This window comes from Rhipicephalus sanguineus, chromosome 7, assembly GCF_013339695.2.
Source record: "Rhipicephalus sanguineus isolate Rsan-2018 chromosome 7, BIME_Rsan_1.4, whole genome shotgun sequence".
NCBI lineage: Eukaryota > Metazoa > Arthropoda > Arachnida > Ixodida > Ixodidae > Rhipicephalus > Rhipicephalus sanguineus.
Genome location: NC_051182.1, coordinates 130,137,084 through 130,160,320, shown reverse-complemented (window position 1 = coordinate 130,160,320; position 23,237 = coordinate 130,137,084). Strand labels below are relative to the sequence as shown.

Below are 23,237 nucleotides of genomic sequence, written 5' to 3'. Positions count from 1 at the left end.
GGCCAAAATCATGCGTCATGAAGAGTGATTTGGACCAACCACAAGAGGGCAGGCGCAAACGAATAGGTGAAGCTTATGTAGTTAAGATAACCAAACGCGATATTGTCACAATGGTTCGGATAGTGAACATGCTATCGCTTGCACTCACGTGACTGCCCAGAATCAAGCAACAGCAACAGTGATTAATTGGAGCAATCACGCGAAAGCAAGCGAGCCGCTTGTCTTCTTTTTTCCCCGTAAAGTGCAATGAACCATAAGATTTGTTTAATGGTATGGGGTGAATTGAAGCACCAGCCTTTTACAGAGGGCACTTTACGAGGCACCGGAGCGATTTGTCGGCAACTTCGTAAAACAAGTGCTCACACAAAAAAAGCAGGCACAACTAAGACATTCATTTCAGTAGAAAGGCACATACGTACATGGTTTTATTTCTTTGTAAATATATAACGCAAAAGCATTGGAAGTCAATACGGAAATTCGTAAACTTGGCCACACAGATTTCACATTACGGATTAACTTCGAAGCACATTGGTTCACACTCAAGGGTTCTCATGTTCAGCCAGACGCAGGTGAATGTCTTGCAGAAGGACGGCACAGCCACAAGACGAACTGTCTGCCCTTGTTCACCTGAAAGCAAAAAAGTAGTAAACAATACATAAAAGCAAAATCAAAGACATGCCAATCTCATGATTTGTAAAATAAACTATCACTCTAAAGCAACAGCTATTGAAAATAGAAAAATAGTTAAAAGGACACACCAACTGCATACTAAGACCTGCTTCATGTATGACATGACGTGAATGGCACACCAATAACATGATGCCGTTGTGGTTATTTCTTTAACCAGGTTATCATAATTAGGATGACATGCATGCACATAGAACCGTTAAGCTTTGAACACCGGCCTGTTCTCTTAATATTGTCCCGTGGTTGTGACGGTTAACAAAGCAATTGCGGCTCGTAACGACGAAACTCTTCATTGGGTGAACTTGTGCCCAGAAAAAAGAATGACACTCAAAGTGCAACGACATCGGCGCACACAGTCGTCGAACAATCTGATCAGCGGTAAAGCGCATCGGCATTTGTACATGCGGCATCGAAGATTCCAGCGTTATTGTTGGTCGCCGGGTTAGTTTGCGAATAAATTCTATTGTTTGCGTTGTGCGCGCAATCTTATCGGAAGATTCTGAAATAATTGGGAACGTTCCCATACATTATGGCGCAGTGTGGGCAAAGCAGTGGCTATGCGTGTAACGGGCTGGTTGCATAAAAATAGAAAAAGAAGCCCGTGTGCCAATATCGTGTAGCATTTGTTCACCAACAGTGTTGCTAGTCTCAGCATTTGCGCTAATCAGACGTGACAATAACACACTTGTCAGCTTCAAGATGACAATTACATAATTATATGTGCCCCACTGCAAGTCACTAAAAAATTATTTGGCACACTGTAGGTAGTAAGCTAAGTCGTCAGTGAAGTTCTTCTTGCCACTTAATGTTCACGTAGTTCATCTGCAAAACAAGGCAGGGGCCCATGTACAACAGTTTCTTCCAAAATAAGCCATTCCACGTAAAAAGTAACACCTGGTATATTGTACTATGTCTAATTGGTTGTCACACGGCTCACCATAACTATGACTTCAAGCGCGATGAGCAGATTCTTACTTTTGTAGAGCTTGGTGGCAAACTTTTTCTGGTTGCCCACGAAATAAACGTGCGGGCAAGAATCCAGAATGAAGGGGTCTTGATCTGTGAACGGGTAGCAGGCTGTGCAAATGACAAAGGGCAAGGATAGAAAAACGAAGGTACGAATTATTAAGAACAAGCACATTGATTTCTGAAAATTCTCACTCTTTGCAATGTGAGCACTAGGCAGAAGATAATGACAGACAGCCAATGTGTGACTACCTTAAACAGTGCCAAACCGAAGCATCGAGTGACACACTTGTTTTTCTTTCAAGCACTTGCTTCCGGTTTTCCGAATATTCAGGAAAAGTCTTGAAAGGAATAAAACTGGTACGAAATTGATGGTTCTGGTCAAGTGAAGAGTTATATTGCATACATATGACATTGCAGCATAACTTCACTTAAGGGGCACTGCAGTACTTTACCAAGTAGCCATGGAATGGCTTCATAAAGGAGCTTATTGCTTCACGAATCAACCACTGCAAAAATGTTTAGAATCCGTCCAGTACAAGCGGATACAAAGATTTGTCGCAGGCTGTAATTTTCTTTCTCTCGTCTCGACGAAAGCGCTGGAAGCTAAGCAAGGAGGGATGGCACGGGGGAAGAAGGTATGTCACGCGCGCCTCGTGACCTTGAGCACTTCTCTCTTTTTTTTTCGAACGCGCAGCGTACTTTCAGTGCAGTCGCGCGCGTGAGCAAGTGGTGGCCTCTCACGGGGGCCGCAGTAACTACCAAGCACACCATGTTCAATTCAGCCTATGGCGTGGAACTTGAGTCAATGACGCAGTGATTTTGAGTAAATAGCATGTCGAGAGAAGAGGAAGCGATTTATAGCTGATTTTGAGAATTTATTGCAAATCGCAGGCCTTGCACTGCGCTATGACGTTTGGCTCGCGTGTTCTCGGCAACCTCGACTACTGATCGGCAGCGTTTTCTGACCATGCTATTAAATGTCACGGTAATTAATGAAGATTTATTGAGCTCATTGAAAGATTGTGTACAAGTGGGATTGTTGCGGCATCTGGTGGAGCAGATCTCAACCACAAGCTTCTTTCAACGGGCCTCTGAGATCCACACGAACGCTGACGTGCGAGTGCCATTACCAGGCACCGAAGTCGTGGATTAGGGTTGCCTCCAATTTTTTTTTGCTCAGTTAGCTTGAGAACAAGAAAAGAATGTCACAGTTCTTTAAACTACACCTATCTAGAAACTACAAGGTGGGCAAAATTGATACTATTGCATACTGCTCTAAAATATGCCCCAAATTCGCGAGTAGGTATCGACCAAAACCTGCGTAAACATAATGCAGTAAAACCACGAATTTCGGGGTGATACGAATTTTTCTGGGGTCCTGGCCAAGGCCCATTAGCCTGCAATGCATTGGAGTATGGTTGTTGCGAACCGATTTGCACCCCGCGACGCTTGATACGAACGTGCGCTAGCGCACAGGTACGAACAGGTGCTACCCGCGCTGTCGCGGAAGACGCGGCAGTCACGCGCGGGCGCGGGCATGCGCGCTGCGCGACCATCAGTGGTGCGTCATTGCCTCCAAGATAGCGCGTGCGAATCTTGCAGGCCTTTAGGCGCCTTCGCGTTTAGATTACAGAAAACGTTGACGTCGCGTTGACGCGTGCTCCTGTGCTCGAGGCAGCAGCGTCCTTGTACTGTGTTAACATGTGCCTGCCACGTCGATGCAAGCCATGTCCCCACAATCAGACGTTCTATGAAACAAGACTGAAACTTAGGCTGCGGGTCCATCATGAAGTCCCATTAAAGGTGGACGAAGACCCCAAGAGACGAAGCGGACAGTCTTGGCGAAGGAGCTTGGCCTCTATCGTGTGCAAAGCGCTTCTTAAGTCACTTTCACCGCAGTACTCTGGTGTCATACAGAAAAGCATAAGATTAGGAAGGGGCTACTAGCGGTCACGGGGCACAACACATCTGGTTCGTTAATTACACATGGGTGCATGCACTGTATATTTACAAGTATGATCATCGACATCTAAAATCTTTACTGGCAATCATTCAGAGCTGTTCATGACGTCGCTGCGGCCCTGAGAAACAGTGAATCAAAACGTATGCCGACTTTCTTTTGTCGCATACTAATTTTCCATGTTTTCTGGTGATACGATTTTCGGATGATACGAATATTTTTCGTGACCCCACGAGATTCGTATCAACGAGGTTGTACTGTACTTACAGCAGTTAAAACTTATGCACTTCAGGTGTTTTAACAGTAACAGGGTGAGGACTTGGGCTGGGAAGTGTCACAGTAAATTAATTTAATGGTGATGTCCACTTTTGGTGCGAAGTTGTCAATTTGTAAACCTCTAGCTTCATTTTATTACGCTACCTTACAGATTTCCAGGTATCTTTTGCAAAATCTCTGAGGAACTAATTCGGAGTTCTGATTCCTGCTATGTTTAGGAGAATCTAGCTTCCTCTCTTTAAAATGGAAAAAAAAAAGTTTTCAAATTCTTTATTCAAATCAAGCTAATGTTTGTAAATGAGGGTACTGCTACAGCAGAATAAAATAAGGTGAGCGAACACCGACAGAAGGGAAGAGAACCAGTCGACACAAACGGTGTTCATGTTTGCGAGCCCTACCATCTTCTAAAATGAATCCCTACAATCTAGCGAAATTTCTGTCATTCTAAGTTTTTCCACTGTTTCACATCTGTACAGAGAAATTGAAGTTAGCCATGGGGGGTAAAGTCAGCCTACTTAAAAAGTCCACTCCTTTGAGTTGTACAAGCACCTTAGGTTGACAGCACATGTATTAACCCATTCTCCGTTTCAGACAAGCACAGCTCGCTCTCGTCGAACTGTCCCAAAACCGTTTCACTCGTCCGCTTGACAGAAAAGCTTTCCTTCAGCGTCAGAGTGATGAAATCATACTCAATATGCTGAAAATTTCTGACACCATTCTTCTTCTCTTGTTTTTATTGTTATATTAGCAGGTGGCTGGGCTTTTTTTCCCATGAGTAATTGTCGATAAACTTGAGCTACTTTGACTTTGTATGTGCTTCAAATTTTTTTTAGACAGCAAAAACTTGATTTTTAGATGAAAAACATTTAAAACCAACTTTAAAAGAAATAACCAATTTATGGGGAAAACTTCCCATATATCAGAACGGTTAAGGGGTTAACAAGGACAACAAAAAAAGACAGAGACAACTGTAGTCTATGCCTTTTTTCCGTTATCCTTGCTTACATGACTTTTTTAACATCGACACTGTAAATTTAAGGCAATGTAACACCAAGTAACCCAATCAACCACCCTGCTTAGTGATAGTCCGCATGACAAGAAAAATGTTTAAGAATAAACATCCTCAAAAGGCGCTGATGAGGCAGGCACCCCTTCTCAGGTGACAATGCCAGCAATATTAGTAGAACCAGCTAAAGAAACGAGCAAAGACAAAGAAACACTTGACAAGTTTCATACAGAGTGTGTCTGGACACGTAGGTGCCAGGTGGCGCCACTGCAGCGTCTTCTCCATAATCTCAAGAGGGCAGGTGAGTTGACTGTAACGCTGGACATCCGTCACGTTCTGCCCCGAAGTTCCCAGTATCCTGTAAGGAAGGAACGTTAAGTCTGTTTAGCTTAGTTAAGTATTATATCGGAACTCTCGTGTTCTACAAAATCGCAGTGATAGGTTGATGCTTAAATAAAGAGTACTGGCAGTTTTGCACAAAGGATGAACTACTGCGCGCCTGGACCACAGAGTAAGATATACAGGAGCGCCTGCTCCGCCGCCCTGCAACGCATTCGCTCAGGACAAGCCATGCAATGTGGAGGATGCGGCGGTCTAGCTCATTTCTTTCTTCTCTCCTTCTACTCCTCTTCATACTTACGCACATGCTTGCTCCTTCCTTCATGCTCCAAGCTGATTGCTAACTTCGAGTAGCATCATTTGTCAAGCCACGTCAAAATCATTCAACAACCTGCTTTCATGTGCACATGCTCCAAGAGGCGGAAGCCGGTGGCGACGATGGCGCGGAGCAGATGACAAAACAGATGGGAAAGAAAGCAGACGCGGGAACGCAGCAAAGCACGACCGTGCACTGTGGCTATAGCAACGATAGAAAGATCTGAACTTGTCCCGTCCGCGGCTCTGCTTGTTCGGAGTCACCAACGCTTCTCCTCCACAACTTTTCCTCATGTGTCGTGCCGTCTGGCGAACACGCTGTGAAGCAGGAATCGGCATTGCAGATTGTGTCACTTTCAGACGAGCATTGTCAGAGCTCCCGTCTTATCTTACTCCGTGGTCTGAACTATTTTAACAGTATTTGAACTATGTGTGGGTGCAACATGTTGGCATCCATGGCATCATGATAAGCTGGTGTGGGCACTTTCATGCCATGTTCCAAGTGCTCTGCTGTTTTTGAATATCTTCTTTTCTCACAGTTAGGGTGCCTTTTTCGACATCGTAGCAAGGTACTGTGCTCGTACACGATACGAAACATTCTTTTGAAAGCATGCCCGTAATAAGATATTTTTGAAATTGTAGAAGGACTGCTATGAGCTTTTTGAACATAAAAAGACTACACTTAGTACACATGAAGCGTTAGAAGCACATATAAAATATCTTACATTTATACTATAGTGCTGGTCTCGAAACCTAACAAGATTGATGTAAATGTGAAATTAATGCCAAAACATCCTACAGCAAGACTTGTTGACATCATGTAGCGATACGGCTATATTTAACAACGATGCTCACAAGAAAAAAAATACAAGACAGCTGCCTGCATTCCTTTTGACTGTGCTCGCACATGGCAGCCACGGTAAGCACAGGAACTACTTTATGACATATTTAGAATATGGACACTGTTAACAAAACTGGTCTGTAACAAAAAAGCGCTAAACAAAAATTTATCCTGGACATATTGAATTTCTGTCGATACTGAAAGGATGTACCATTTCCTCGGAAATAACATAAAAAAGCGGACCGTTAACACGCCGTGCTGTTCGCGTTTCTTTCCATCGCCCCTGTACATGTGCAGAAGCTCCGCCCCTGTAGCTTTCGCTTCATCGCAATCCGCGAGTACGCCAGAACTCTGCGGACAAATCCAGCCTTTCCGGATTGTGGAAGAATCAGTTCGTAACACGCGTCAAGCGTGAGCGGCAGTCGCCACTCACCTCAACCCGTCCAACTCAAACTGATAAGGATTCGTGACGCATCGTAGCGAGGCTCGCTGGGAAGCACCAGGAAAGAGGCAGGGGTGCATTGGCTGCTGCGGAAGCAGGCTGGCCGCCGGATCCGAGAGGCCGGGCATGACGTCCACTTCCACGGAACGCTGGGACGTGGCAAAACAGTGTAGACTGTGCTTACAGCAACATCCTTAACCCTTTGCCACACTCTCTGTACACGTTTGTGTACACAACTTGTTTTTGCTAGTTGTGTTGGCTATACACACTCAAACGTCATTATAACAGTCACATCTGCCACGAAAATAACTTCGTTATATCCGAAAATTCGTTATAAACGATTATTTGTAACACTGTATCTGTGACAAGATTATTTTTCATTTACTTCGTTATAACCGATAATTCGTTATATCCGTGTTCGTTATGTCGAGGTTTGAGTGTAGTCGGTTACAACCTAAGAAAAAAATGCCAGCTCCATCCACAGCTATCATTGTCCCTCCCACAGATAATTTGCACAAAGGCTCCATCCAATCACGGTTACTCATTTTCGTGACATCAAGCACTTCTCGAGCGCTTCAGATAGTTGACTTTCCCATAAGACTCACATTTAAGTCACTGGTTTTAGGTCAGAAACTTTAATGCCCTGGTAAATTTCATCAGGGAGTCACACATCACTGCTCAGCCAAACGTAATGTTTTAGAATGTAACAACGGACCTTTAAACTCTTAATATGCCTGGTATTCACACTAGCCGAGAAAATGTACTTATGGTTTGAGCGGAAACCAGCTAGCACAACTGTATTTCACAGGTGAAGGGCAAACCTGCCGCGATTCTGCGGGTTGCGCTCGCATCTGTTCTCAGGCTGTAGCCGAGCACAGTGGCTAACCGAGTACAGAGCTCTGTATGAATTGAACCTCCTGCGTAATACTAAATGCGTCTTCATTTAACTTCATCTTGCAGTGTCCTGTTGCATATGGTCACTTTGCTGAATGCACTACTATATTCGACGAGTAATTCGATGTGCCACTTTCCACGAGACGCATCAAAAATAAAATTTTTCCTTTGCTGGGAATGGACATAACCAAAAATGAAATTGCACTATATTTCTATCCTGAGATTTGATGCTATCAATGAAAAAAACAGAACGTGAATGACTTTGCAATAAATCGACATTTAATTACAATTTAGGATTAAATACTATGAAATGCATAAATCAACGCATTATGGCATTATTTTCGTTGCAATAGAATATAAAGTGCCTTGAAATATATACAGTTGTGTAAATTTCACACATTTACAGACACTGTGACTTCATGAGTCACGTCTCAAACAGCTAAGACCAAAATTTCGATCCCAATCACCATAAAAGCCCAAAATATCGAGCTAGTTAATTCAACACGGCTTCCGAAATTATGTGCTGCCATGTGGCTGCCTGCCACATGGTGAAAAAACTTTGTCATATTTGCTAACTTCAGTGCGTCCGCGTATTTTGCTTAGCCACTGCTTAAAGGAGTCCTGACACAAAAATTTTCGCCCCGCGTTTTTTTGCTGCAATGTGTTGCTGGGGGCCTGTTAGTCATAACACGGCACATCGTTTGCTGCAGCGCGCGACAGATAATGAATTACAAGCTCCTCATTACCGACACAGCCTCAGTTTCGGTTTGACAGAGCTCCAAAAACGACAAGCCGCCGGGTGCAACTACCACCACCTAGAGAGTGAAACGCTCGGTCACGTGAGCACACGGAACAGTGACGCATTTCCGCGCGCTCTGTCGTCGTCGGGCTCATTGTCGTCTGATGGCGACGATTTTCTTGCGGCGGGGATGGAAGGAATTTTCGACGTGGCGAATCACTTCAGGTTTGACCCGCTGGCGAGGAGCGATTCGTCGGGAAGCGCGTCAAAACAGAAATGGCAGCCTACGACGTCATCATAACTTGTACCGGCTGAAACGTTTACGTAGGGGAAGTAGGGGGGTCACCTCGGGTCACCTCCGAGGGTGTCAACGCACTAGGTGCGGCCTATAATGCTGGATCGCGCTCGCGAACGTCAAAATTCGTATAAAATACCTTCCAAGCTTTATTCGCTGTCGATATTTTGCAGATGGTACACACACGTACACGGAAATCGATCCAGCAGGCTATCTCGGCCGCGAAATTTTGTGTCAGTACCCCTTTAAAGGCTGGCAACAAGAAAATTAGGCAATTAGAAGCCCTACAGCTTTGCCAAGATTGCTTTAGCAGTATGTACACGGCTCATTTAATAAGAAATTGAGTTAAAGTGAAAAATTTATCACAGTTGGCCCTTTTGAGAAGAGGAGAAACAACGCAACTGTACGCTTGCACAAGGTCCTTACCGAAAGTTGCTCTAGAAGGCTGTCGAGGAGCCTTGCCACGCTGGCATCCGCAGACGACTCCTTGCGAACAGTGAACTTGGCCTGTAAGCAGGAAAAGAATCAAAAACAATGGGATCTTCAGGTGATGCGCGTGCAGTACAATAGAGTGGGAAATGGAGCCACAGCGCAAGCTGCTAGTCACAGAAGATCCACCTCATACACTCTAGAAAAGGTTCAGCCTGTTCCTCGGAGTGAAAACGGTCAGGCAGTGAAGCTGTAGGTGCGTGAGTGTACGTGATTGGCTAGTGAGATCACGTGCGCCAACATCATAGTCATCATTTCGAACATCACCATCATTTAGCATTATCATCATCATCATGAGCGCCCCCTAGTGGTGAGGCGGGGAACCTGCCCCTGTGTGACACCGCACAGACATGCAGACAGCGCAGGCTCGACTTAAAACAGCTCTGCTGTTAAAAGAAAGGGTGTATTTGGGAATCATTTTTGTCCCACGACAATAATTAGTTTGGCTTGCCCGCGTTTCCTTTCTTGAAAACTGGGCCCTTGCCACTTTCCTGTTAAGAATACTACGTCACGCTGACAGCGCGCATATGCTGTTCGTGACCTGCAAGGGCCAGAAACATTGCGATAACGTGAGGAAAGGCACACGAGATAGATAAGGATCAACCCCTTGAGGCGCAATGTCCACGTATGTGAAATGAACTCATTTTTGCCAGTTCTTGGGAGCAATGGCCAAGAAAAAGCAAGATACGCTGTGCATAGGATGAACTGAACCTTATGCATAGTCAATGTGTCTTGACTTAGCCTCAATGTGCTGCGTATAACTGTAGCCGATAACTTTGGTGAAGGCACGTTCAATGTGTCATTCGACGTGCTGCGTTCCAGGACCAATGTCATGAGTATTCTTCTTCTTTGCTCGAAATGAATACAACCGAGAACAAACTGCACATGCATATCTGAGCTTACGATCTGATTCTTTTTCATGTAATAATAGAACATGACTGAATGCAGAATGATTAAATATTTAAATACATGCCAACTAGGATTAATTACTGAATCTAGAAGAGAACATATTACCTCCTTTTCTTTCTTTGAATGTAATACTGAGTGCTGCGGAATTATATTGTGTGAATTTGACACACTTGCAGAAAGGTGCATTATGATTTACGCCTGAAAGGGTCATTGTGCGGCAAAAAGACGCCTAAGATATGCCTTTTGCTCACAGAGTGTACTGATTTACCGAGCGAGTACACCTACTGCGAGCATCACTGTGGGTAACACAACACTTTACGAAGGACGGATACAGAAAGGACAGACCACTAACTCTCGCAGACAGTAGAAGTGCTTGTGTTTTGTCCTTTCAGTATCCGTCCTTAGTAAAGTGCTGCCCTACCAACAATGACGGATCATTACCAACTAGCCCAATCAAGTTTTCTGTTAAGTTACTGCAAGCACATCCTGGCCAAGCTGGAGAAGCATATGCTCAAACGGTCAATACTGATTTCATTATTGATTCCCATGTGACAAACCCACACAGAAAAGGCGCGACAAAATGACAATAACGGGGCACCAGCCATCACTCTTTTGACAAACACATCCGCGGCTCTGACGCGGATGCATCTGTCAAATGATGAATGCATCAGCCAGACATTTGCTTACCTCTTCTGTATTGAATTTGGATAAAGAACATTTTTTCCATGCCTCAAAGATGAGACAAGAATGCATGTTTGGGTACCTTGCAATGGTGATCAAATGAAGTCGAGGAACAGAAAAAATCAAACTGAGGGGCTTAAAAGGACACTAAAGCACAACATCAAATCAGTATACAACGATAAATTTAGAATGTGGCCCCGAGCAACGTGCTTTTGGAGCTGATTTTGTTTTGTATTTGGTTTGTTTCCATGTAGGCTAAGCTCTAAAGAAGTGCAAAGCTGTTTTTTAGACATATTTTAAGTGCTTAGCGCTGAAACTTATGGAAGTTAGTGCTTGTGTGTCCCTTTTGTCCTCAAGAAGGGGGTTCGATCGAGGGCCCGTTTTCATTTGTTATGTGCGACCTATTCAAACCAAAAACTGCTGTGCCACAACTGGTAGAGTATTGAATGCGTTAACTGGGTTCGGTACCTACCAGCGGCAAGTGGTCTTTTTGTCCACTTTAATTAGTACCTTACATTCATATCATAATTATCACATTAGAGTTAAAGACTACAAATAACAACCCTATACTTTCCTCGGCTTTGTTGTCTGTTGGTTTCATATTAGGTTTTTGTCCTCGCGGATTTTTGCGTTAGACATTACGAATATGGCGAACCAACGAGGCCAGAAGTCCTCCCGTGCTGTTTTGCACATCTGCAAGCGCGCTTGAGGTTTTCTACCCAAAGAGGAACATTGGAGGACACAATAAACGATGGAAATTACATCAATGATCTACGAGGCAGTGTCTTCGTACCCGAGACATGTCCTTGCTCGAACCCTTCTGCCGCAGGCTGTTGCCGGCGAGGATCACGCGGACGACGCGCGACGCCCTCTCCTGGTCGGCGTCGCAGCCGAGGAAGCCCGACACGTAATCGATGAGCAGCTGGAAGGGAAGCAGGCTGTCGGCCTTCTCAGTCAGCCCCACGCCAGAGACCAAGAGCACAAACCTGCGAGACCATGTAATCGATTGATGGGCATGGATATTGCTGGCATTAAGGGGGGTGGAGGGAACTGCTTCTTAAGGGACACTAAAGGCGAGCACCAAAGTCAACGTGGATTGTTGAAATAGCATTCCAGAAACATTGTAGTGCTTGTTTCGTACCAAGAAAGCACTTGGTTTAAAAGAAAATCACGTTTTGGCAGTCCCTGTACTGTTAGCACAATTCAAACCTCCCGCCCGCAGGAACGGCCTTCTGACGTAGGATTCGTCATGCCCACACTGCCCAACAGTCGGCGCAGCCGACCAAGGAGCTTTAGCAGAGCAGAGCCTAGTGAAAGCGAAATTTGTGTCGTTCTCAAGGGCAACGTCAAGTTCTTTTTTTCCATGAATGAGACTGAAATTCAAAATTTTTATTTTATTCCGTTTTGTAACGCAACAAAGTGTTCTTTTTTGTCATAGGTAGCTTGAGCACTTGTGGGTAATTGTACTGAGGCCCTGCTACGTTACCGGGCTTGTGTTTCAGAATGTCCCACTGGTGGCACAAATAATGACCTACATTTATCTTAATGATTACGAAAGCGCTGCTGTGTATAATATTGATATTCAGACGTTCCAAAGCATCGACCTTTCACTTTGACATGAAATGTTATTTGCCTTAAGTGTCCCTTCAAAAAAAAAAATTTTTAATTCTTGATCAATTTTATTGACAGTTGGTGTGCATATATATATATATATATATATATATATATATATATATGTGCTGCTTTCAAATATGCAGTTACTTTTACATTACAATATGTAGTTTCTAAAATATCAAACATTTCATGTGCTTTTTTCTGGGCAAGATTTTTCGTAAACTACGAGAATTACGAAGTAGACAGCATACTGCAATAATGTGGAATAAAATCTGTGCACAAGAAAACAAGAATGGATGTTCTAAACCTATTTGAACAAAAGTTATGGTGTGTGGAACATTCAAGAGTGAGTCCACGTCAAGCTGGGATTCCACTCACAAATGTTCAATATACCATACCTTTGTTCAGATGGGTCTAGAACATCCAATCTTGTTTTCTTGTGCACAGCTCTTATTCCACATCATTGTGAAGAAGAGCTGGAACTGAAGGAGCGTCAACGCACACAGAAGGTCGAACAGGCGTGAAAACAACATGAAGCCGCTGCTGCTGGCGTCGCTGGATTCCACCTTCTCAGCAGTGGAAGGGCCCTGAATTTTTTACATTTTGCAGCGATTACACATTCGAAACGGCATTAATCAAGGCTGCCATCACCACGGTGATCCCCTCACAGCCTTGCACCGGTGTTTCTGCTCGCCGATCCACTGACCGCCGTAGCGGCCGTAGCGGCTACTGAAAGTCGGCTTCACCGCATCGCAATGTTGTTATGCGGTCAAGCATACGCAATGTATTACAGTGAAACATGCCAAGGTTGGAAAGGAGCCACCGTCACGGGAACACAATGAATTCGCTAAAGGAACTGACAACAGGCTAGAAAGTGTGATTAGATGGAGTGAAAACAGAAAGACCGTGAATTATAGGGGCAGAGTCCTGAATTCTTAGTGCAATTTGAGTAGGACTTCTCTTTTTCTTTATTTTTTAAATTGCATTTGAAAGCCATGAAAACCGTTTCGTCACACCACCTGGTGGACAAGTGCTGGAACTGCACAAAGGAGTTGTTCAGATTGCTGTACGGTAGACTGCTGTCATTTAGGCGCGTCATAATTTGTGCTTAAAATTACAGCCTGCATACTATTAGGCACCACTGCTTTATTCTGTGCTTATTATGAGGTAAAAGTAATCGATGCTGAGGAGCGGCACGCACCACCTTCGTGACGACTGGTGGGCCAAAAACTCAGGCCAAGCCACAACACATGCGTGCGGCTTGCCGCAGCGTGCGAACATGAACCACCACGACACAGGCTTGACTCGCAGGGCCTAACTTGTTTTCTGGCGTATAATCGGCATCACATTTATCTACCACTGTTTGCAGTTTGTGTTGAATGTATAACTTCGTTGGCGCTGCAGATAGAAAAATTCTGATTAAAAAGATGTTTCACAGCGTTTTCCATGTTACTACTCCATGATCAGGCCCTGTGACCAGTAAGCTTTCTGTTGCACTGAAGAAAACAGGTAACATAAAAGTTGCTTGGCAGTCAATTTAACTGAAATGAAATCCAGGGCTCGAGAGAAGCCCATCTGGTTGGGAAAATTCGTGGCGGGAAATAACGATCGCCAAACAATTGTTTAATTATACACGCTTGCACCCAACACCTCCAGTCTCAGTACAAGCACTGATATGCCTAATATGGGTATTGGAATTTCGCCTTCATAGTTATATTTCAGATGCATGCAGCTGCAGTGAATCGTGCCCTCAAAAGCGACAGAAGCCAAGATGCTTCGGGAGAGCACTGAAATGGTACATAACGAAGCGGAACAAATGGCGCGACAACACCACGTAGTAAAGACGAGAGACATGGCATCTGTCATCTTTACTATGTCATTCTGTCGCACCATTTCTTTCGATTCGCAAGATGCTTCAAAAAGGTATAAACGTACATGTCGGTCTTGAGGAGCGGCCTCTTGATCTGTTCCGGCGGCTCGGCATAGCAGAAGTCCTCCACGGCGAAGCGACCATCCGTTCCCACCCGACCCAGCAGAGCTATGGGAACACCTGCGGATGCGTGAACACAGAGGATAACTCAACACTGAGGTAGGTGCTTATCGCGCTGGAGTACTGCATGTCAGTAAACAAGCCAATGGTGTTGAAGGCACATCAGGAAAGAAATATTCAACTTCTCTCAAATTAGTAAACTACCCTTTCACAACGGCAAAACCACCGCTCTTTGCCATGAGTAGATGCTAGCAGTAAGACCAGAAAACCAAAAAGAAACTCGGAATTCCAGTTTCTCTTCTGATAATACTCTATGAAATTGACAGAAATATGGCTTAGATTGACTATTTTGTAACTTCAAACACATTATAACAACTATGTACAGTCAGCGTCAGAAGTTTAGACCGCGAGACAGAGGAAAAAGGTGAATATTCCCACTGCTTCGGCAGGCAGCATTGAATTTACATTTCCAGTACCTGCTAAAATGCCCCAACAACATGTACTGTGCAGTTCAGCTGAATACAGTCACAAATAGCCAGGAAATTCTCAAATCTAGTGGTCTATAAACTTCTGACAGCGACTGCACGTAGAATATATACAACACAGACTTGCTTAAGCTTCGAAATGCGGTGTAGTCAGAAGAGAAGGAAGAGAGGGTGTGTGGCTCTACACTAATATTAGCCCTTTGGCCTTTTCGATCCCTTAAGATAAAATAGAGTACAGTGTAGCCTCAATGCAGCGAATTCAGATATAACGAATTATCAGTTATAACAAGGCAAGTAAAGAACAGTCTCACCATTAATACGGTGTTACGAACACAGGTTTACAGCGAATTTGTACACTGATGCTTTACACTAAAACCTCGATATAACAATTTATCCGTTATAATGAAGTAAATAAAGAATAGTCTTGTTATAGATACAGTGTCAGAAATACACATTTATAATGAATTTTTGAATACTATAACGAAATTACTTTAGCGTCAGATGCGAATTCATTATAACGAGGTTTCTGCTGCTGTTAGGAATAGTACATCCACCAGGGTTGCGTAACATCATCAGCACTCTTTCTCAGGTGGCCAGGTCACCACTGTTTAACTTCAACAGCCTGATGAGAACCACCACATTAGGAGCAATTTGGACAGTTAGTTCTTTAATGTCCGTCTACGACGTAGTCCAGGCAACTAAATCAATGCGTATGTACACCGAGCGGCGACAACACAGTGAAAATACACTCTAGCGTTACAAACAGCACTATAGCACTAACACGCCCTCTATTAGAAAAACGTCGAACTATTTGTTACTTTGTTTATTGCAGAAAATAATTCACCGTGAGCGTTCATTTTCCTTAACGCTAACTCTTTGATCCCGTTCACTACGACGTCTGCATAACGAACACAGTTTTCAACGCTTCTTTGGCAAGACTAACATTGTTAATTAATCTGCCCTGCCGCAGGCTATTAAATATTGCAACTGTCTTCGAGCACAATAGCTGATGTTGTTAATCCCGTTATTTTTAGACACGGATTAACTGGATATTTTAATTGTTCATTTTGAATCGTTTATGTGAACATGTCATGTGAATGTGTTTTAAACTGATTTACCAGTACATTAACAAATTTCTTCTGCCCTGAAATGTATAAACTACATACGACCTTTACCAGTAACTATTGTGTAAGATCCATTACCATACTTATTAATTCCTTGTATAACAAGATTCTTGCTCCTTTTCATTATGTAACCTTTTGTAACCTCCTTCACGCAACACTCCACATTGAAACCTGTGAGGACCTTGAATAAAAATTTTAAAAAAAGAAAACTTCCGACCTGTCACATGGGTGTGAACGTCGATGCTCCCAGAAAGCGCCAGCCGCTGTTTGTCGTCTTCGAGAACAAGCGAATCGGCGTTGTCTGTGAAATGGCTTCGTTGCGGCTGCGGTGCGATGTGGTGCTACGGAAGGCAATCGAATAGCCAAGATTAGCGCCAAGGTGGATTAGAAATAACCTGAGTAAAAAAATAAAAATCAGGAGGTGTTTCAAACGCAGTCATCAGGAAAGTATATAGTAAGGCTGCATGCAGTGCTCTTAAAACTACAGAAAAAGTCATTACAGTAGTCATTTTTTTAATATACCAGAAAACCACTGGACATCTAGATATGCATTAATATGTATATTTTTAATTCATTACCTTCACAGGACACAAGATTGGTAGTTATTGCATCTTAGATGCAGAGCGTGATGATCTACAAACGGAACAGTAAGAAGTGACAGAGTGCCGTGACTTCATTAGTCCTGCTGTGAATCTAGGAGTCCATGAGAAGTATGAGAAACAGGCTTTTAGAATACTTCATGCAAATAATCGAGCAGTCAAACGTTACACTAATGCTGCCATAGGAGTCACTAAGACAGTGTTCTTTCAACAAAAAGAAGTTCAATGTTGTGATCAATAAACAAAGGCGAACTGTGTCACGACCTTCAGCCATATTGACAGCGGAGTTCTGACGTGGCATAAAATAGGTGCACCGACATTGCACCTATTTGTGTGCTAGAAAGCTCAGTGGAATTCCAGCATGCCAAAACTTAGGTACACGCTTTCACCAGACCGGCCACTTTTTCATGACATAGCAAAAGAAATGCTGCATTTAGGCGAAATTTCCTTAGAGTTAGATGTTGCATCTAGTAGTTCACCACATTGTACTGCACACGTTAGGAATGTGTACCTCATAGATAGCGCTCAAATGCTGACACCCTCTAGGCTCAGAACAAACATTATCTGGAAAACCTAGAGATGGGAGCTGCTAACTAGTTTTTGGCCATTAATTACACCTGCGATACACTATGAAGCTGTGTGGATTACTTTTCCACGTGTATATTTTTTGCCGAATTCACCCAATGATTTAGCTTTTGAATCCACAAATTACACGCTGGCAAGTATAAAGACATAGACGAAGCGTATCTGTGTATTAAGGCGAAAGCCTTAGATGCTTCATCAAACGCGAAAATTTACCGCTGGTGTCCCGCATCGGTGGCATCAACACGAGTGATGCAAAAAATCATCGTGTGATGACGTCCCCAGATGACATCACAAATCGCCAAAATTTGTGATGTCATCATGATGTCACTGTGACATCACATAATGTGATGTCACATGATGACGTCACCGCATGACATCGAGGCTTGGCCAAAGGTGGGCCAATCAGAGAGGCTATTGCAAAACCACACTAGGTGCAGAAAACTTTCGGAGTGGGCGCGAGAGGATCATTACATCGACTGAGAAGAAGACGGCTTTCGCCTTCGAGTCGTCTTAGGCAAACACATAAGGGACCCTGTGAGTTTTTTATATTTGTCTGCATGTAAACGCTAACTGCAATATACTAGCATGCACAAACTTTCATTATTCCATCAGTTCAGTGATTTTCTCATGACAGAGCTAAAAGAAATATTGCATTTAAGTGAATTCTTTACAGGTTAGACATTACATTCGATAGCAGACCAAGTTATGCTGCATGTCTTGTTAGTAGTGGATCTGCGTGCTCCTAATTACTCATAATCACAGCGCATGTCTCACATTGTCGTAACACTTGCAGAAACCTAGAGAGACGAAGCAAAACTGAAACTTGCGTGAATACAGGTTTCAGCCAATGAGAAAAAAGAACCCGCTTACCATATTCTTGTCTATAGAAAACCTTCTAGCATTTTCTAGAGGGCAGAGAAAGCACAGTATCGACTTCAGGTGGGATCAGGATTGAAGCACGTGAACTTCATTAAACATTTCAAGCAGTTATTGTAATGGTCATATTGCTACAAGAGGAACATCATGAAATATTCCCATGACAAAGCTTTTTTTTTTTTATTTATCTGTAGTTTCTTTCGTTTTGATCTCTGTTTAATGCTTTGACGTGTCCAGCATACCAAAATGGTGTTTGCGTAATACCGGTTTCATGATATGGTTTGTGTGTTATGGCTACAACATGTTGACATGTTTTGTCTAACTGCAATGCCTTCAGACATATTTTTCTGCTCTTCTACTTTAAAAGGAACACACCTGCAATGGCAAAATTGCTTGAAATTTATGCAAGCAGTGAATCTCGATAAACTTTGTTACTGAAATGTGACTACTGTGTTTGCCTGATTGCTCTGTGCACTGCCGGATGGCGACACTGATTTGGCCACTCACATTTACAGCTCCGGAAAACCAGTAAGCTCCAAATGCCGAGAAGTTTGCAGACAAACTACTCTGTTACAACCCAAGAAAAAATGTCAGCTCTGCCCAGAGCCATCGCTGTCCCTCCCGCAGAGAATTGGCATAAGTGCTCCATCCAATAGCGCTTAGTCATTTTCGTGACGTCAAGCACTTCTCGGGATGTTTCAGATGGTAGACTGTCCCATCCGGACACACGTTTGCGTTGCTGTTTTAAGTCGGAAACTTGAACGTCCCACTAAATTTCACCAGGGTCTCCGACATTGCTGCTCAGACAAACGTAATGTTTTAGGTATTAATGACGAACCTTTAACTTATAATATGCGTAGTGTTTACATTAGCCCAGAAAAAAGTACTTGCGGTTTGACTGGAAACCGTTAAGCACAACTGTCTTTCACAGGTGAAGGGAAGGCGTGCCGTGGTACTGTAGTCGGAGCGTTCATTTTTGTTTTTCATAGGTGGTAACTGAGTATAATACTCTATTTATTTGTGTAGAATGCTTCAGTTTGCTACAATTCCTTTGTCAGGCATAATGTAGTTTTCCCATAGCTGTATTCTAGACATGCATGTAAAATCTTCAGAACGTATTTGGTTCAACCAATGGCTTGTCATTTTTGTTTGAGGCGGTAGCCACCTCGTTGGGCTACTTGCTTTAAAAGCTTTTTGTGGTTGCTCCTTTATTTCGCAGAAAGAAAAATAAAGCACTGAATCGAACGAACGTAGCGAGCGGTGCGAGTCGAGACCGACATTCAGGCTCACCTCCTCGCTAATCTCCTTCAAGATGCTCGGCTGGAGTTCCATGATCTTGAAGAGCGTCCCAACGACGACTGACCTCTTGTCCTCGACGAGGTCACACAACGTTGTGATTGGAACGTCCAGCTTACCTGCGCGGATAACAAAGGCATGTGACGGGCAATAAAAGCTGTATGTTTTGAACAGATGACAATTCCTCTCTGTCATGTGATGAAATCTCCGCACCCTTGATAAAACGATGGTTACAATCTACGATGGAATCTGTAACGTTTGTTTTACAGAACAAAAGCGACCAATGCTATGATGCGCAAGCCAGGAGATTAATTAAGGCAACTTATAGTTGTATCAGTCAATGTTTCTTTTGGGGGTCCCGCAACGCAAATTAGGCGTGTTGTTTTTTTTTGCTTCTGGTACAGTGGAATGCACTGATATTGCTGCGCAAGTGGCCGAGCCAAAACAAGGTTGTTACAGTTTTTTTTTTTTTTTCAACAGAGTATCCCCTTTGATATCGGACCATCGCGACACACAATGGCATGGCTATTTTTGTGATTGAAAGTGTGGTTTAATCACGTGCAAGTGAAGACAATGACCGGGCGTTTTGATTGGCTAGACACAACAAGTTACATGTAATATTCATTTGGCCACACAATCGTGCTCTCAAAAAATGATAAAAACACTTTTTAATGCTTCCTCAGACAGAAAAGGATTTATGTTTTTAAATATCAAATCCTGAAAGCAATAGCAAAACGCTGCTAGGTGCACTGCGCAACAGCCACTGTGAGGCGAGTGAAGATTTTGGATTGCGACAACTATAATAGTTGCAGTTCCCTCACACCAATTTTGATAATTCTTTTTGCGTTCATCTCGGTATTCAGCCCTAAACACATTCCAAAGCTACAGAAGGCAGATGACAAAATGTTAGAGGGCCCCTTTAAAAAGCCGTATGCGTTCATCAACAAACGAACAATGGCCTATGAAACAAGTACATTCTCACTTAAAATTTAAAAGGCCATTTGCATCCATGAACGAATAAACAGTGGCCTATCAAACAAGCACATTCTCGTTTACAATTATTAAAGTGTAACACATTGTCTGCACATCTTATAGAAATACGGAGGAAACATCGCAAGGTAGAAATCAGGCAATTAATGCGATTTACAGCTGCATAAGCCCAAAGCTTCTTTATAAGGCCACTTTGAACCAGGAACGTGAAAACACTGCCCCATGAAATAAGTGTGTTCCCATCTACAATTAAAATGCGACGTGGAGGTATTTGTCGCTATATAATAAAAATATGGCTCTCTTTGTTCTTCAATAGCACAGAATAGACATAAAATGCACATTATTGCCAGTGCTTTCAATCATCTGTTGATTCTTGGTTGTTGTTCGTTCATTAATCAATATCTGCATGTAAGACACCACATGGATTAAATGTAATAGGAATTCCCAGTTGCTGTGCACAGTGCCATAGTGCCTATTAGTGTAGTAGTACTTTGACAAAGCTTGCACGTTCGGTTTGTGACCATGTTCGCTGACGTCTGGAACACATGAGAGCATCATAGGCAGAAAACAGCACGTAGCTTAGACCTCGTTAGGAGTTCACTAAAATATTTTTTTTACATAAAGAATGAGAAATAGCTACGCAACTTATGTCTTTCCATCATCACTTCATCAATATATGGATATATATATATATAATTTTTCGAAAATTTCAGCAATGATAAAACGCTCCTAGCAGTTATGGAGAACATTTAACGGAGTCATGCACTGTTGAAGAAATTTCTGTGGGATTGTTTTTGTGAACGTGGAGCCACCAGTCCATCGAATTTCACGAACGGTGCCACGTACTTGCAGACATGCTCCTGCTTCTTTGTCACAGCTATGAGTCCGTGATCGTTATGAGGGGGCGGCAAACTTTGATCAGCCTTCGTTTTCTACGTAGAAACGGAACAAAAATGAAATGCGTTAATGAATGCAGCTCTAGTTTACTCTCATCCATAGGTCGGCAAGCTCACTCATGAGTCGACTCTCGCCCAGACACAGATTGGGCCCGAGACTGAGTGAGCACGGGTGAGTAATAATCTGGCGAGTCGGAGTCCGAGTGAGTCCGGTTGAGAAATATTTTAGTGAGTCTGAGTCCGAGTGAGTCCGGATGAGTAATATTTTGGCTAGTCTGAGTCCGAGTGAGTCCGGTTGAGAAATATTTTAGTGAGTCCGAGTCCGAGTGAGTGCGGTTGAGCAAAATTTTTGGTGAGTCCAAGTCCAAGCGAGTCCCGAGCGCCAAAAATATTTCTTGAGCGAGTCTGCGTGAGCTCCATTATTTTTGCCGGCCTATGCTGTCATCTCATACCTGCTAGAGCGGCACACATTCGGCATCAGCCAAATTCTCTCGTATGCAACAATCTAACAAAATGTTGTTGGGTTAGTTGGTTCATACTGTGCAAAAGGTAACAACGCAACGCAAGGTGAAGGAAACAAGAGGTACTCTTTTGACGCGCTTTCAGGTACCTCTAGTTTCTTCGCCCTGCGTTTACCTTTTGCACAATCTAACACAAGCATCGTCTGAGGAGAAAAACAAAGAAACGAAGGGCAATTAACGCGTTGCATACCCCATTTTTCTCTGGCACGGTCTTCCAGAACGTCACGCACCGCCTTGTACCGGGCGCAGTAGAATGCGGCGTACTGCCGGTTGAAGGTGCGATCGGGTAGCGTGAATCGGTCGCTGAGATCGCAGAAAGCGCATTCCGGCCGCGTGTACTTCACCTCGGTCAGTTTTCCGTCAACAGCCATGGGCATTTTTAGGGCAAAACGAGTGCTTGTTACGGTCCAGCGACGATATTATCTGCAATCCGAATTCAGCGATCAGCCCGGCCTTTGAGCTAAAACAGCGCGAACAACCATTTACGCGCGCTGTGCGATTGCGCGCACCATGCTCGTATGACTTGGTTTGGCTTGGCTCGGAATGACGGGTCGTGCGGCTACTGTAGTATGGTGTACTATAACATACTATAACTGTAGCCTCCGACACGATATAATGTTGGGGTTAATCGCAGAGGCTACGCTTAGTTTAAGATAAGCACTTCTAAAAAACATCCTAAAATTTAGAAAAAAGAAAAAAAAGTATGGCATGGCACATAAAAAACTTGAATTAGAATCGATCGCAACATATTTTGTTTAGAACTATGTACGTCTTATCCTTGTTTCTATCTGCATCTCACGCCACATGCAAGTGGCGCGAGATTCAAACAGCGGTTACTGACGTCCTGATTATGGTTACTCTTTGAGGAGTATACCTGCCATAAATCTTGTTTTACTTCGTGCATAGCAAATGCGATTTATCGTATACCATTGTCGTGTGGTGGCGTATATATAGAACAAACAGGACGATGCATTAATGTGCGCTTAAAAGAACACGAAGCGCCTATCAGGTCAGGAGGAGGAGGAGCAAATCTGCCTGCTCATTGCCGGGTGTGCGGCCGTTCTCCTGATCTAAAGGGCACGCAGACTATTGGTAAGGGAACCACGCAATACGAACGTGAAGTGATTGACGCGTATCAGATCTGGATACAGGGTTCAAACAAATGCATTAGTGTACCTTCGCTATCACTATCAAAGAAATAGATTGCTTATTTAGAAAAATGTGGTTACTGATGTCATTCTCTCTTATAGTGAATCACACTTTATGTGTAGTGGTTTCTATAAACCTGTTGCTAGTTCCAGCGAGTGTCTGTCGTCTTCTCTCCTTGTGTACGCGTCTGTAAGGTGGCTTTTTCGTTTCTTCAAGTATGCACTCTAAGAAAAGATCGAGTAAAAAGGGCGTCTTTTTGTCCCACAACAA

General features: G+C 43.4%; 1 protein-coding gene across 1 annotated transcript; it reads right to left on the bottom strand.

Moving 5' to 3' along the window:
• Positions 1-377: 377 nt before the first annotated feature.
• LOC119399928 (DNA polymerase delta subunit 2) lies at positions 378-22,342 on the bottom strand. The gene is made up of 10 exons (XM_037666823.2): positions 22,009-22,342; positions 19,406-19,530; positions 16,273-16,396; positions 14,392-14,506; positions 11,636-11,828; positions 9,190-9,270; positions 6,827-6,984; positions 5,129-5,256; positions 1,663-1,764; positions 378-627 (listed from the first exon to the last, which is right to left on the bottom strand). The coding sequence occupies exons 1-10, from the start codon at positions 22,193-22,195 to the stop codon at positions 506-508; spliced, it is 1,335 nt and encodes a 444-aa protein (XP_037522751.1). The 5' UTR covers positions 22,196-22,342; the 3' UTR covers positions 378-505.
• Between the last annotated feature and the right edge of the window lie 895 nt (positions 22,343-23,237).

What these genes read in the sequence shown, in the direction of transcription:
- LOC119399928 (XM_037666823.2), bottom strand. Translation starts at nt 22,195, where the DNA reads ATGCCCATGGCTGTTGACGGAAAACTGACCGAGGTGAAGTACACGCGG. An exon ending in CCGCTCCTCAAGACCGACAT is followed by an intron (nt 11,829 to 14,391) that starts GTACGTTTATAC and finishes ATGGTCTCGCAG; the next exon opens with GTTTGTGCTCTTGGTCTCTG. An exon ending in TACGTGTCCAGACACACTCT is followed by an intron (nt 1,765 to 5,128) that starts GTATGAAACTTG and finishes TCATTTGCACAG; the next exon opens with CCTGCTACCCGTTCACAGAT.